This window comes from Haliotis rubra, unplaced genomic scaffold (genome assembly GCF_003918875.1).
Source record: "Haliotis rubra isolate DU_JTF1 unplaced genomic scaffold, ASM391887v1 Scf587, whole genome shotgun sequence".
Lineage (NCBI taxonomy): Eukaryota > Metazoa > Mollusca > Gastropoda > Lepetellida > Haliotidae > Haliotis > Haliotis rubra.
Genome location: NW_025767287.1, coordinates 557,098 through 572,261, shown reverse-complemented (window position 1 = coordinate 572,261; position 15,164 = coordinate 557,098). Strand labels below are relative to the sequence as shown.

General features: G+C 38.7%; 1 protein-coding gene across 1 annotated transcript; it reads right to left on the bottom strand.

Moving 5' to 3' along the window:
- Positions 1-7,602: 7,602 nt before the first annotated feature.
- On the bottom strand, positions 7,603-14,643 carry LOC124254930 (TATA box-binding protein-like 1). The gene is made up of 5 exons (XM_046688773.1): positions 14,019-14,643; positions 13,505-13,587; positions 13,164-13,331; positions 12,429-12,523; positions 7,603-10,239 (listed from the first exon to the last, which is right to left on the bottom strand). The coding sequence occupies exons 1-5, from the start codon at positions 14,253-14,255 to the stop codon at positions 9,992-9,994; spliced, it is 831 nt and encodes a 276-aa protein (XP_046544729.1). The 5' UTR covers positions 14,256-14,643; the 3' UTR covers positions 7,603-9,991.
- Between the last annotated feature and the right edge of the window lie 521 nt (positions 14,644-15,164).

The window sequence follows — 15,164 nt, the reverse complement described above, 5'->3', positions numbered from 1 at the left end:
GTGTTTTCCAGTGTTGAGTTTTGTATTATGTACTGTATACTGTTGTATCGGAGAGGTATTCATATAGGCACAATGCCTGTTTACCGATCCATTCATTTATTGAATAAAATAGTGTTTACATCCATTTGACGTTTGCGTTCTGCTTCTTTAATTTTCATATTATGTACATATTTACACACAGTTGTTTGCCTTGATTGTCGACACTGACAACAATTAGGGGTGGGTATTGCAGGGAATTTTCATATTGCGATATATTGCGATGCCAAAGCATATATTGCAATATGTATTGCATTACATGTATATTGCAAAAAGTCTTAACAAAAACAACTACTATAATCGAGTTAATGCTTGATTTATAAAGCAAAAACAGAACAAAATCACTATGCTTGAATAAGCTTTAATGAAAACTTTTAATCATGACAAAATAAAAATATAAATAATATTTGGCACAAATGAAACAAAATATCAAAAGTATTCCAAGTGTTACGACATTTTCCGAATGCAAGTAAAAATACCGGTTTTCGATCAGCGTATCACAATACGTATCGTTTTCATGTGTGAGCCGGTAAATACCAGTAAACCGGTTATATTGCGCAGCCCTAACAACAATTACCTCAACTTCCGCAATACCGAGTCTCGTCCTTACAGATACACTCTGAACGTTTGTCGGGGCACCTGTCGTGTCCTCCAATAGAGTGATGCCCTTGTTCCAGGGAGTGTGGCCTGCCTTGAACTGGGAACTCCTCCTCTTACGATCTCCTTTCATATTGAAGGTGTTCCCACATATCCGACGTGCATCTATATATTGGATAACAGTTCAAGCTCACATTCTCCATGCAAAGCCAAAGGAAATTGCTATAAAAACACACACTTCCTTTTGAGATGTTCAGTTTCTTTATATCCTGAGAGATTATCAGAATTTATTGAAGTGGTAACATGACCTGGATGGGTTTCAGATCCTCTCATTTGTTAGTTAGGTAAAGCTATACCAACACAGTATACAAATCTCACTTTCAGAGTGCTTACTTATAATGATCAGGGATAATCTACAACATTATAGTCTCCCTGTACTAATTAACATTCATTCTTCCCCCTCAAACTGGAATGGAGACACTTGGAAAATTGAAGCTTTCACAAACTCTGTGCCAGTTTAGCTGAGCTTTGAACACATACTAAAGAGAATGGATTGCTTTCATGCAAACTTAGTGCCAATTTAGTATGATAAATGGGAAACAAACCATATGTACAGGGATAGAAAGATATATTCAAAATGATATATACAATACAATGAATACATGAGTTATTTATATCATACACATTATATCCAATCACTGAACCTTTTGCAATTTGATATATATTTTTGAACTTCTTTAAAAATGTGGATATTGTCACTATACGGAAGATCTGCACTGCCATTAAATAGTACGTCTAGGTTTGTTGGTGCTTTAATGTTACAAATTCTGCTAATATTTTGAAACATTTCCTGTCTGATAACAGAATACAAAGAACATTCCATAAAATAATGTTGAGAATTTTCACAGGTAAATTTACAATTACATTCGGGGTTCTCCATGAGACCGATCCTATATAGATCACCATTTAATCTACTATTTGAATATCTTAGCTTGGTATGAATTACATTGAGTTTTCTATTATCAAATGAGAAATATCCTGGTGCTTTTGACGTACGCGAGCTTATATGCGATTTAAAACCTTTAAGGGAAACTGATTCTCTAACATATAAAGGGAGATTATTCCAAAGTTGTGCAGATGATGGGAAAAATGATTGACTGTAGAGATTTGTGAGGGAATAGTACAGGGATAGATCACGAATGTTTCTAAGATTATAATTTGTCCTAGATTCAACAGTTTGAGGCAATAGATCACAAAGGTAGGATGGAGCATTTTTATTGTAGATATTATAGAATAAAGACAGTTTACGACATCTTCTTCTTTCTTTTTAACATTTGCCAACCTGTTTCATATATCAGAGTATCTCTAGTAGCATATTTTGGTAAACCAGTAACTATCCTGGCGGCCTCAAACTGAACTTTTTCAATTTTATCTGTTAAATCTACCGAACAACCCCACAATTCACAAGCATATTCAAGATGTGGTCTTATGAATACAATATAAATCTTATTAAGAGTGTCTCTGTTTAACATAAACTTTAATTTTATCATTGATGAAACCATCAAGGACGTTGATTTTACAATGTTATCAATATGTGTGTTCCATTTACAATCAGAAGAAAATGTTACTCCAAGATGTTTATGAGATTTTTCCAAACGTACACACTGAGTTTCAAATTCTAAATTTAGAATTGTATTATTATTCTTAAGACTGAAAGTATAGCTTCTGTTTTGTTGGGATTGTATATCACAAGCCAGCGTTTTGCCCAGCACGATAAATATTGTAGGTTCTTATTTAGTGTCTCTTGCATAAGCCTGTGATTGATAGATGAAAATCCCATTGATGTATTATCTGCGAACAAGCGTGCAGCACAATCTAGTTCATCGGTTAAGGGATATGGGAGTCTAATGTTTTATTTCTAGTTTCGTTCATATTTGTTCCCACTATTCATCTTTATGGATCGTACGGTATAGTTACATATATGGTCTGTTGGGCGTAGCTTTGTGGGTAAAGCGCTCGGTCGTCATGCTGAAGACCCGGGTTCGATTCCCCACATGGAATATGTGTAAAGCTCATTTCTGGTGTCCCCCGACGTGATATTGCTGGAATATTGTCAAAGGTTGCGTAAAAGATCACTCGAATCACTCAATGCATGGTCTGCGGTTTTAATATCAAGTTGTGGATGCCAACTGAGCTGTTGCATTCAGTTGGTCTTTATTATTCGACTGAATTAATATGTTCTGTGGGCATTAATGCGGGATAAACTTTCACACTTATTAGAATAATGTCTGTTTTCTCTATGCGCGCAAGTGTGGCACTGCTTTGGTTGAGCACCCTCTATGTTGTTACTGAACTGAACACTCTATCTGCTGCGTGAACGATATGTTTAACCAGTTTAAGCTCCCAACAGCAATACGTAGGTACTCTTCCATGTTAGCCAAAATACCACGCATTGTCGTGAAGCTTGTAGATCAGTTATTAACCAGCCAGGTTCTAGGGGTATGCTGCGCTAGCGCTTCACTCAACCAATCGTTTGATCACGAACCAGGGTAAACCGGATATTGAAACGCCGGTTTGAGGGCAGGAAGCACAATCAGTCGCGAGAAGCATCTGACAGTGCATGTTTTATTTTGCTAAACTCGTCCCATATATAAGTTTATTATAACGAGTTGTTGGATCAGCAGGTGTCGGGTCAAGAAAGAAATATCCGTTGTGTGAACGAGAACGGTTGAAGTGTCTTATTAATCAAGACAAAGGTATGACCTACGACGATGAGTTTACGTTTTCGTTTAATTTGTAAGCTGTTCATGTGAACAACAACAAATGTGAGGTGGGCAATTGCCCGTATCCCCCCCCTTAAATGTCATTCTAGTCAAATCATATCACCTGAATATGTATTCCCTCATCTGATAAGGATGAGTTTTAACATGTTTCTTTAATTGTATCTGAATATATTGAAAGACATATCCATGCCACTCAAAGAAATTGTTCCTCGTCGTTAAAATTGGGGATACGGGCGGAAGTCTTACCCTGTTTTTCTTACTTGCAACGAAGATACACAAGTTCAGAAATGAAGGGAATCTTTTAATATTTTACTAATATTTGTTTCATGTGAACCAGATAAATACTCTTACTAAGACTACTCTAACAGGTTTCTAGAGGGGTTGGGAGACAAGGTGCGCAGACAGACAATAAGCCCACTTGGATAAAAAGCCCTCGGATAAAATAACCCCTAGGCTAAATGCCCCCAGGACAAATAGCCCTTGCAATTTTCAACCCATAGGATAAAACACCCTCGGTGTAATTTTTGAGTTGACAGGTGAAAAAATGATGTTTTCTAAGCAATTCCTCCCACTGCTGATAGTTGTTACAGGCTCCTCAGTGACGATGTTATTTTAACAATGGAATGAAGTCTGCTAAATGTTGTTTCAGAGAACTGGCTTAAATTGGTCACTTCTTACATTTGATTTCGTTGGGCAGGTACTCATTGTGGTATGTCAATGAACATGGTGTTTATTGTCCTGCCACCGGGAGACAAAACAGGATCAGTTGTCCAGTTACAAATACCCAGGAGAAAATGCATTTACTGACATGATCTGGAAACATCGCACACCACATCCAGTGACAGTGTGAATCAATTCTATGTAATGTAACATATGTTATATTTGGGATTACACTTTATGTTACATTTCATCACTTTTTAAAATGGCATTGTGTATTTCAATTCTATGTAACTTACTACTGGTGATATTGCATTTGTTAAATCGTGTACTTAATTCATATTTTTATTTAGTTGAAGTCTGACTCGATTATCTAGAGCCAACTGCCATATAGCTGGAATATTGCTGAGTGCAGCATTAAACAACAAACAAAATTACAATACAGATAGCTGTGGCGTGTGCTATGTGGTGTTTAATGAAGAGAGTGCAACTTGTCTACCATGTGTTGACAGGGGTCTACAGCTGTGAGACATGGGTGACCGCTACAACATCCACAGCCAGCTGGAACACTTGCAGTCCAAGTACATCGGAACCGGGCACGCCGACACCAACAAGTGGGAATGGATGACCAACCAGCACCGAGACAGTTACGCTTCCTATCTAGGTCATCATGACACACTTAATTACTTTACGTTAGCTGAAAATGAAGCTCGAGCTCGTGTGCGTTTCAACATAATGGAGCGTATGTTACAGCCATGTGGTCCACCAGCTAAACGTGCAGAAGATTAGGACAGTATGTTTTTCATATATGATTCATCAAGTACCCATCAAGTTTGGACACTGAGTCTCATGCAGATCACCATTGCTCATTTAAAGGAGGGAGGAAAACCTTTTAACAAATGTACTGACTGTTTTACCCATGCTGAAATATGAGACACATGTTCTGTCAACATGTTGCCTGTTTTGCAGAATGTGTATTGATATGGAATATCAAAGCTTTGTACTAAATTTTACAGTCTGAATTAAATCTCAAAATCGTTCTTGTTCTGAATTTTTGTTTTCGATTCACAGATTCAGACACTTCATCCCTATCACACTACTGGTGTGTCTATATTTAAGATGTTATTTGACAGTGTTGGTGGATGTTTGTGATGACCAGGAGTCTGTAACGTGTCTATGCACTGTGTGGACTATATTCAGTCTGCAAGAAGAAAGGAAGCATTACACTGACCCGTGACCAAGAAGGGACTGCTGTGACCATTGTGTAAGACACTCTTGATTATAGTAAAAACTTTGCCAGAAGCAGAAGAAAAGAGAGGTGGGACGAGTCATATGTACTACCTGGGTACCCAACCAACTGTAACCCAACCTTACCCTGATTCCCTCTGTAGGTCTAAAAAATTAAGTAGAAAATGTCTGTTTGACCAGAACCCTTGCAATAACTATTTACATGAACATAAGAAACATGTTTCACATGCATACACTGAAGCTTTATCTTCACTCAAACATGTACAAGTCAGAAGCAATGCCCACATGGTCAAAACTAACTGAAAACCTTAACCTGCAACTATGTGGAACTAAGCTTCAAGGTGATGCATGTCTCACATTAACCAGTTTTGTTAACCAACAGGTGCTGACGAACCTAGAAACAATATGGGTGAACCAGGGTTCAAACCCACAATATTTCTGGCAAGCTCAAGGGAATAAATTTGTGTTGCCCTAGATGTCTTTGACACCTATGACTGCCAAACACATCTGAAGCTAAGGCAGTCAAAATATTCCGTATCAGCTCTTCCTTTTCTTACCTAACCAGTCTTTGAGTCTGTGCTGAATACTAGAGCTCACAACCACACTAGCCCCAAAATGTCATCTTGTTTCAATAATAATAATAATAATAATAATGCATATTTATATGTGCACCCAATCCACCTCGACAGACATGCTCAAGGCACTACTGTCAAGTATGTACATATGTACAGAAGTAATACTAGAGCACATTAAGGGAGATACTGCTGGAAGAAGTAGGTTTTAAGTTATCTGAAGGTTTTAATTGTCAATAGTTTTGAGGTCATAAGGAAGGGAGTTCCAGAGAGTAGGGGCTGCACAGGTGAAAGAACGCTGTCCAAACGTTTCCAGTCTGAAGCTGGGCACAGTGAGCAGATCCTGGCTGTTGGAAAGAAGATTGCGTGAACTGGAGTATGATGACATGTTAGACAAGTACTGGGGAGCAAGACCATGCTTGGCTTTGTAGGTCAGACACAGTATCTCATGCTCGATCCTGGCTTTGATGGGCAACCAGTGAAGCTCCTTCAGTACTTCAATAGTACCTGCCAGTTGTTTCCAAACTGAAATGCAATGGTTAACCCAGAAATCAGTTTCTAAAGAACCAAAATGACATCAGGAAATGACCATGCGAGATGAATGAAAAGTTAACAAATGATATTGAAACCCCCAGTTTTAGTTATACAAACAAAATTGGGTCAAATAAGTGTGAGTATGCAATAGGCCCCATATATTCTTCACTGCACTCCCAAATGTCCTGTTTTGTTGCTGTTTAATGTTTTTGGAACAGAGTTGGAAGCTGTCATAAATTTGGTGATGCCAAATAGGCAAAATAAATACACATATGACGAGTAGAAACACAAGTCTGGTCATACAGGTGTATACATTACCATCTTGTTACTCATGAAACTGTCCCATCCTGAAACTTGCCAAACAGTTGCCATGTATGGAAATCAAGTAAGGTAAGTCTTATCACACTTTCTGGCTGTAACTGGGCAAGAGTGAGTGAGTTGTGTTTTACGCCACGGGGAACACCAGAAATCGGCTTCACACATTTTACCCAAGTGGGGAATCAAACTTCAGCCTTCAGTGTGACAAGTAAATGCTTTAACCACTGGGCTACCCAACAGATCCTTACTGAGCAAGAACAGTAGCTGACTTTACTCAAGCTCTTTGATGAATTGCTGTCACCGACAATCCCTAAATACTAAACAATATACACTACCACATAAAATATATTGTGTGTTATTAAACTCTCTGGACATTTTAATTTTACTAGACTGAGGCTTCAATCTAGCGACTAAATTCACTAAAAAGAATGAAATTCATCTTTGATCCTTAGTGTTGTCAAATGTTTGTGCCAATCAATTTAATCAAATCATGTCTGACTATTCCTAGTTGAAAACATGGGAATATACTCAGACGAAAAATCTCATACAAACATCATGTTAGTTCAGCAGATTGAGTAATGAAATTTCCCTCACCTTCAATTTAGGCCACAGAAATTCTCAACACTTCAATGCCTCACACCAAGCAGTACCAGTTTTTGGCTGCTGTGATGCTGTTGTGTTGGTTCGTGCCCCATGTGTTGGCCCATTACAATGATGGCCCTGGATTGATTGTCCAATTTTTGTTTCACACAAAATGAGAGTGTTGGAGCATACTTAAACAGAATAAATCACATTATTTGTCCTTTCACTGCACCACTAACTCACAAGGAGCCTTTAAACACGTGAAAACAATTATGTCCTTTGAAACAATTTATTTGTCACAATATTTTGATAACAAATTTGTGAAAAACCGTGGCATTGTATTCATAACATTCAAACTGTACAAGATAGCACTTGTTCTGTAGTAGTACAATGATGGTGGTACACAACACAAAGCCTCCAAATCCATTTTAACCTACATTATGGGAGGTGTGCCCTTTAGGACTTGCTTTGTGACAAACGCCAGACTCCCAACCATCCTGAACACGGATGCAAGGTGCATCAACACGGTGCCCTCACTGTACAAGTGTTCTCCACGGGCCCTGGCAGTTCATCATCATGATTGTCCTGTATCCCTGGCCACCACATAACAATGTTGAAATGCGGAAACAAAAAACACATGAACAGAAAGATTAACACAATATTTAGATGGTACAGCACACTCCTTTCTTCAATGACCGTCTAGCAGAGCGCTATGATGTGAAATCTACAAGTGGACTGCTACAAAAACTCAATAAATGCTGTTGTAACAATGAAAGAATTATTGCCTCATCAGGATGCAAAACATGAGATTCACTTTCGTCCGTGCCATTCATTTAACAAAAAATTGACACAAGCATGAACCAATGGAGTGAGTACCTGGTTACATCAACCCTGAAATGTTGATAATTACATGCATAATATGCATGAGACATGCTTCAATTTATTTTTATACATATATTAATGAGAAAATTTTAACCAACTACAAAATACAAAACTTAAACGAACTTTAATCAAAGATGATAAATGCAACAATTTTCAAAGGTAGGATAAACAGTGAAAATTATGTTCAAGAATACATCAAATTAGTGTGTGCAAGCAGTACAAACACGTGCAAACTATGGTACACCCACACAGCAGATACTTCTCACAAACATATACACTGGATCAAGTTTGGGAAACCTCTGAAAATACATGGACATGAGGCTTCCCCCCTGTCTGTGCTTGTGTACTGACTCAACAGACATGCCACCACCATTCTGATGCTCACACAGGCCCTGGGTATGGAGGCACATCTTGTTCTACTCATCATAGGCCCATCCTTCAACTCTGCCACCAGCTTACAATATTTTACAAACAATAATTCTCCAGGAATTTATCAACTATCCAGTATCTGGAAATGTTAATTAGTGAGAAACTGACAATAAGTAGTGTTATGTCAAAAGGTTGAGGATTTAGGCAGACTTGCTAACTGCAAAAAGGAAATATAATTTACAAAGGATATTTCAACATTTTTATGTTCTAATCAATGGTTAAATGAACTGATTTCATTTTAAAGTTCAGTTGACTTTCATATTATTGCTTGCCAAAATCATTACATTCTAGTAATTGCCAGATTCACGACCATAAGCTATTCTTGCTGTTATCTGAAAAATGTTTGCAACAAGTCAAAATGGTGCATACCTACAAAATTCTCAAACACTAAGCTTAAACATTTGAAGAAAAGTGTACAGAATTACCAAAATTGGGTTGCAGAATTTACAAAACAAAAATATTCTGGGAGCCAGAAAATAGAACAGAAACTGTCTTCAAACCCAGGCCCCAGAAATCTAATTATGTAAGACACCCTAGCAAGGTTCAGCCATAAATACTTATATCACTGAGCAAACGCCATGGGGCACGAACATTTGAACCCTAATGAGAGGAAACTATAGGTAAGTTGAGTCTTGTAATCCCACCAATGTTAGTCACTAGTTACACACTGACACGGAAATGTGAAGACAACACCCTGACACACAACTTACACCGTGTACACACTCACATCCTTGTTTCGTGTCGTCATGGAAACACGCCACAAACATTCCAACTGCCACAACACATGTACCCCACATAACCATCTGCTGTAGGTATGAATATGACCACATGATTATAACAACAAACGTGCACATAATGAAATATCCAGTACAACTGAAATAAGATCAGCAACCGGTAATTACTTGTTCAAATGATGAAAATAGTATGAGTTAACCTGGACCGATTTCATGTCAGTCCAGATCACCCACAGGTATGAAACACGATGAAACATCAGTACAAAGTATCCCACCACAAGCACTTTACTAGACAACAATTAGAGTTCTTAATACGCCGCTCAGACATGGTAAAGATATGTCGTTGTACAGTAACCGTGGTAACAAGTCTAAAGTAACATCCACATGTTATTGTTCATTGCCTGCACAATCATTTGCCTCCTTGTCTGATATAACACGGAACAGTCTGTCTTTGTGACGAGCTTGGGATTAGCATACTGTGTCAATAGCACCCACTCTAAACAGCTGCCCACACAGTACGCAACATCAGTCAACTGCAGCAGTGTTCCTTGCTCCTGTGAAGCAGCTGTAAATCATTCACTCCCAAAACACAGCATGGAATACAGGAACAAGGCATGGGTTAATCCTGACTCTCTTCACTGTCAAAACTGTCATCACTGGTGTCGAGGGCTTCATCATCATCTGACTCAACTGTCGTGAAGCACCTCTGACCCTTGCTGCGTGTACTCACGATGGCATGGCTGCCTTCCAGGAACCGCTTTTCACGGAGCAGGGTATCACGGTCAATCTCAGTTTCCTCCGCCTTGTGCTCGACCACTAGGGGGTAGATGTGCTCAATGGCCGATTGGACGTTTGCTACTGATGGAGCTGTAATACAAATGAAAAGAAACACTCAAAAGGAAAATTTGTTTTGACAATGACTACAGCAGTAAGGAGATATTACTACAGTGACATTCATTTTGACAGTGAATTCATTCCATTCCAATTTTAACAATACTTCCATGTTTAGTGTTATTTCATCGCATGACATTTTAAGTTTTGATGCAAACTCATAGTGCCTCAGGTCAAATATAACTACAACACTTTTGAGATCCATGAACATAAGTATGGTTCAAGACCAACCAGTCATCATAATTGTGATGACTGCGATGATCTGATGACCTTGTTAACCACCACTGTCTACAGGAAACCCACTCATACCGACCAGTATCTCCACTTCACCTCCAATCACCCTCTGCAGTTAGGAAAGGCATCATTTCCACCCTTACCCAAAGAGCTAAGAACATCTGCTCGACAACAGAAGCCACAGAATCCAAAACTAAACCACCTCGCCATGTCTTCATCCATTATAACCAGTACCCCCAGAAGTTAGTTAACGTCATCAGATCCACCCTCAACCCAAGAGATAAATCAACCTGTCGGCAATCAGCACCCTTTGTAATAAGTTTCCCGTATGTCCCAGCAGTCATCCACCAGATAAGACGACTACTTCAGCAGCAAGCAGGCATAGACGTTCTGTTCCAGAAAGGCAAGTCCATCCAAAACCTCCTCCAAGCCACAGGCAAACCCCCATCAACAACTAAAGGAGACCCCACAGGAGTAGTCTACCAGATCAAATGCCAATGTGGAAACTCTTAGTCTTCTAGAGGTGAAACGTCCTGCCCTCTCCTACTACAAATTAAAGAACACAAAACTTCAGTCCAGATAAAAGACTTCAAATCCACCATAGCTGACCACACCAAAGCCAACCCTGACCATGCCATCCTTTGGGACAACATCCACATCCTGGAAACCAACCGATGAGACTACAAGATTAGGAAACTTCTTGAAGCCATAAAAATCCAACGCTTCAACCCCACCATGAACCGGGATCAAGGTAATTTTATCTCCTCAGCCTATCACCACCTAATTAAAGATCAGTAATCCACCCATACCTCGTCCCTTTTGTGTCTTATAATCACAAGTTGTTTCACAACCAATCAATGTGTACATCAACCTACTCTCTTCAACTCACGATTACCATTTCAGTGTACATTAACTCATCTGCTGTATAAACTCATTCTGCATATTGTTTTAATCACTATCACTCTGTACATCAACCTACTCTGCTCAAATCACTAATTAGTATCCAATGTATATCAAACATGTCAATTGTATATACTCACTATGCAGCTATGTATATATTCTCCATGTTACAACTTTTTGTATCACTTGCTTGATAACAGTGTTAGTACCTACACCGAAACATCGCACTCATTGCAATAAAGAAGTTGACTATTCATAGAACTTGGTTATCCTTCATCTATACCACTTCTAAAATGCCTCTCAAAGAAATCATAATTGTGGTCAATTAAAATCCCATGATCTGGGATCCAACCAAGCACAGCTGACTGCAGTATCATCCATTCTGAAAATATGATTTGAAAGAATTTGGGAGTATTATCTTTGGTGGAAACAGGTATGGTGGGCGAGCTGTCTAAGATGCCAGGCTAGTGATCCTTCGAGCTTGGAGGTGGAGGGATCAAGCCCACCTGTGGCCGGATGTAAAAATCTTTGAGTCAACTTTGTGTGCAGACTCTTTCAGTGTTGTCACAACCCCTTATGTACAGTACATAACCCTGTGAACTTATAAGAACCCACAAATCCATTGGTAAATGATCAGATGGTGGCGATATGAATACCCGCAACCACCTAGTTGCAGGTACAGCAACATGCAGTAAAACTTGAAAAAAAGTGCTGTGACTATGTGTGTCCCAGTCCACCCAGAATAGGTACCTCGCAAGGATGGGAAAGCCACATTAACTCGGTGAGCCTACTGGCTGCAAGATTTGTATGATCCCCAGGGAGTTGAGATTGATAATACAATGTGCCGTTTGAGATTGACATTCAATGATCGTGGGAAAATCAAAAGTGCCTTTGCTGAGCTGGATACTGGTGCTATACAAATGTTAGTATAATAAATAATGTGAAGTTTCAGCTTCATTAGTTCAGTGTTTGTGAGAATAGGATGCTTCCATGACTTGTCACGCATGACTATGGTTTTACAAAATACGCACCTGTTACTGTAATACTGCCTGTGGAGAAGATTTTGAGCGTGGCCTTAGGATCCTTAATCCTGTAGGTCACTCCTGGATGCAACTCTGGCTCATAGCTAAACATACAATGAAACACAGCTTCACATTTGTAAACACTGAGTTATTTAACACATTCCTAAAATGTCATTGACACCTTGTGTCAATGGACCTACTAAAATACTTAAAAGTTATCAAAGATTTTGACACAACCGCAAAATGGAGTAAATAAGGCATATGCAGGGACCAAACTTTAATTTCAACACAACAGTAAGTTCAACCCATCAAAGTTCAACAGTATATGACTATACTTCACACCATTTACACTCAAATACTGATTAAACTACAAACCTACTTTCCAAGAAAATACAAATTGGCAAATTACTCTCATATCCAGATTTTCATGTCTACGTGTTCCCACATGCCTGTATATACAGGTTTCAAAATGAATCTTAAAAAGAAAAATACTTTTTTAAGTTTCTCACGATTGTAGTCTCATTCAAACTAACTCAAAGGACCCAAGACTCCCTAAAATTATAACACTAAGATCATAGACTCCCTTAAATTATAACACTAAGATCATATCAAGTGTCAATAATGTTTATAACAGCTATTTCTCAGAAGAGATCAAAATGCACAAAGTGTATGACTACTAAGCATGTCAAGGTTGTCAAGAGCCATAATGCAGAGCAAAGGCTGAATCAGTTCCTTCAAACTTACCTTGCTTCTTCTCTGTGAGCTTTAGAAAAGTTGGTTATTTTGATTCCAAATGGTAGGCTGCAAGTTCCTAGAACATTGACTACTCTAAAGTTGGTGAAGCGTACGTTAAAGCCAAGCCTCTGAAGACGCCGAGCAATCCTTCTCCCTGCTCGATGTGAGTCATCTTCACTGAAATCAAATAGCAGCAACAGAAAATAACAATTGTATTCTAACATTGAATATATTTTTCATTCGGTCAAGACATCAGAATACCATGTTAAGTGAACCATTCTTAACCCTTCTCAAAAACATTTGTTAAATGCATGAAAAGTATTCCCAAGAGGTTTGTAGAAACACTGCACCTGGTTGCCCCTGTGCAAGTGATCTTCCCTGAGGACCAAATACTGGCTGTGGTATATGGACGTCTCAACTTCATGTTCAGCATCTGAAATGTCAGTACATTTCCATAAGCAAACATGTCCTGTACAGTTGGGAGGGAGTTATGACTGTAAATGATTCTAACATAGCAAGAAATGGATATATCATATTTATACTCACTTATGTCTCAACTGGGCCACACATATTAAAGTAAATGATGAACAGATGAAAACACAGAAACATATTGAGAAGATCTTTAGTGACTAAAATGATAAATATTCTTCATTACTTTCATTATGCTCATAAAGTTTAATTACTTTTGATGTGCCACATTTTTTATCTGTTATAACGAATATTATTTTCTACATGATTTACCATGAAAGAAAAATAATAACTTCCCCATTAAAAACAGTTTTAAACCAACATATCCTGAGAGCATTTTGTTTTCAATAACCTTATGTCCTGAAATGTCCATCAACCCCCGTCAAAACAACTTACGCCTTGTTCTTGTTTGTATTCAACATGGCACCCTTCTAAAGCTATTCTTTTCAGATTCAAGTGGCATCTTGTGTTGAAGCTGCACACAACATTATTAATTGTGATATCAACCACTGGTTCCTCATCCACATGTTCTGTACCATTGCCGTTTCCCATCAAACCATTAAGTAGTTCTGGGGGTATCTCTCCGGGTTCCAACACACCGGGCGGGTAAAGTGTTTCTGTTGCCATGCTCATTAGACGCTTCTTCTCGGAACACTCAGTTTACGAGGGCCAAATGCGATTAACAAACGAACTACAGTTTTCTCTTAAAAGCAGCTTCTTTTGTTAAAGACCAAATGAATGTGATAGCGATTCTTGGAACACATCCAGTAACCGTCTATCACAAATCAATGTTGTGAAAGAACTGAGCACGCATTTTTCTGCACGCCTCGCTTCAGCAAGGTTGATTGGTGTCTCCTCGGGAAAAGAAGATAGTTAAACGGACACTGATGGGAAGAATGGAAGCTAATGCAACTACCGCACTGGCTGGAGACAACCTAACATCTACAAACTATGTACAAGTCAACATTTACAGCAGAGGATTTTCTGCAAGGAGTTTCTTCCTTTGCCCGGTTTTTCTCTTATCTCCCGCATCTAAGAGCTTTGCAAGGGGTAACCTCTTCTGTCACTCCAAGTGTTTTAGATAAAGCGGTAGAGTGTACGTATGCATCTGCTCAACATGTCTACAGTTTCAACCACCGACAAAAAGCTGGGTTTGATTTCAAATAGACACAGGACACGGTCAACATATAACCTGTATACAGCTTAAACTATAATTTAATTCCGACTTTGCTAATTATTATATGCAATTGAATGACACTTTTTAAAGAAAAACAAAATTCCGACTTTAGTCGTCCAACCGGCGCCATTTTAATTAGCTCTCGTAATCACCGGATGCCATTTAGCGCCAGCCATCAAACATACATGTACTTGGTTTTGTACCAACAAGCGTGAGCCTTATTGAAAACATGAATACCCCTGGATTCCCATATTTGATCGGATTATGCTTACGAAAACCTTTCACCTTGCAAATTCGTATATGTGTGTAAATGTGTATATGTAGAACTACGACCTTGTATTCCAGTATACAGCAATTCCGTTAGT

Bases quoted from the DNA above. Each gene is read 5' to 3' on its own strand.
- LOC124254930 (XM_046688773.1), bottom strand. From the start codon at position 14,255: ATGAGCATGGCAACAGAAACACTTTACCCGCCCGGTGTGTTGGAACCC. The intron at 12,524-13,163 runs GTAAGTTTGAAG...TTGTATGTTTAG, and splicing joins GCTCACAGAGAAGAAGCAAG to CTATGAGCCAGAGTTGCATC. The intron at 10,240-12,428 runs GTGCGTATTTTG...TTTGTATTACAG, and splicing joins AGGCAGTATTACAGTAACAG to CTCCATCAGTAGCAAACGTC.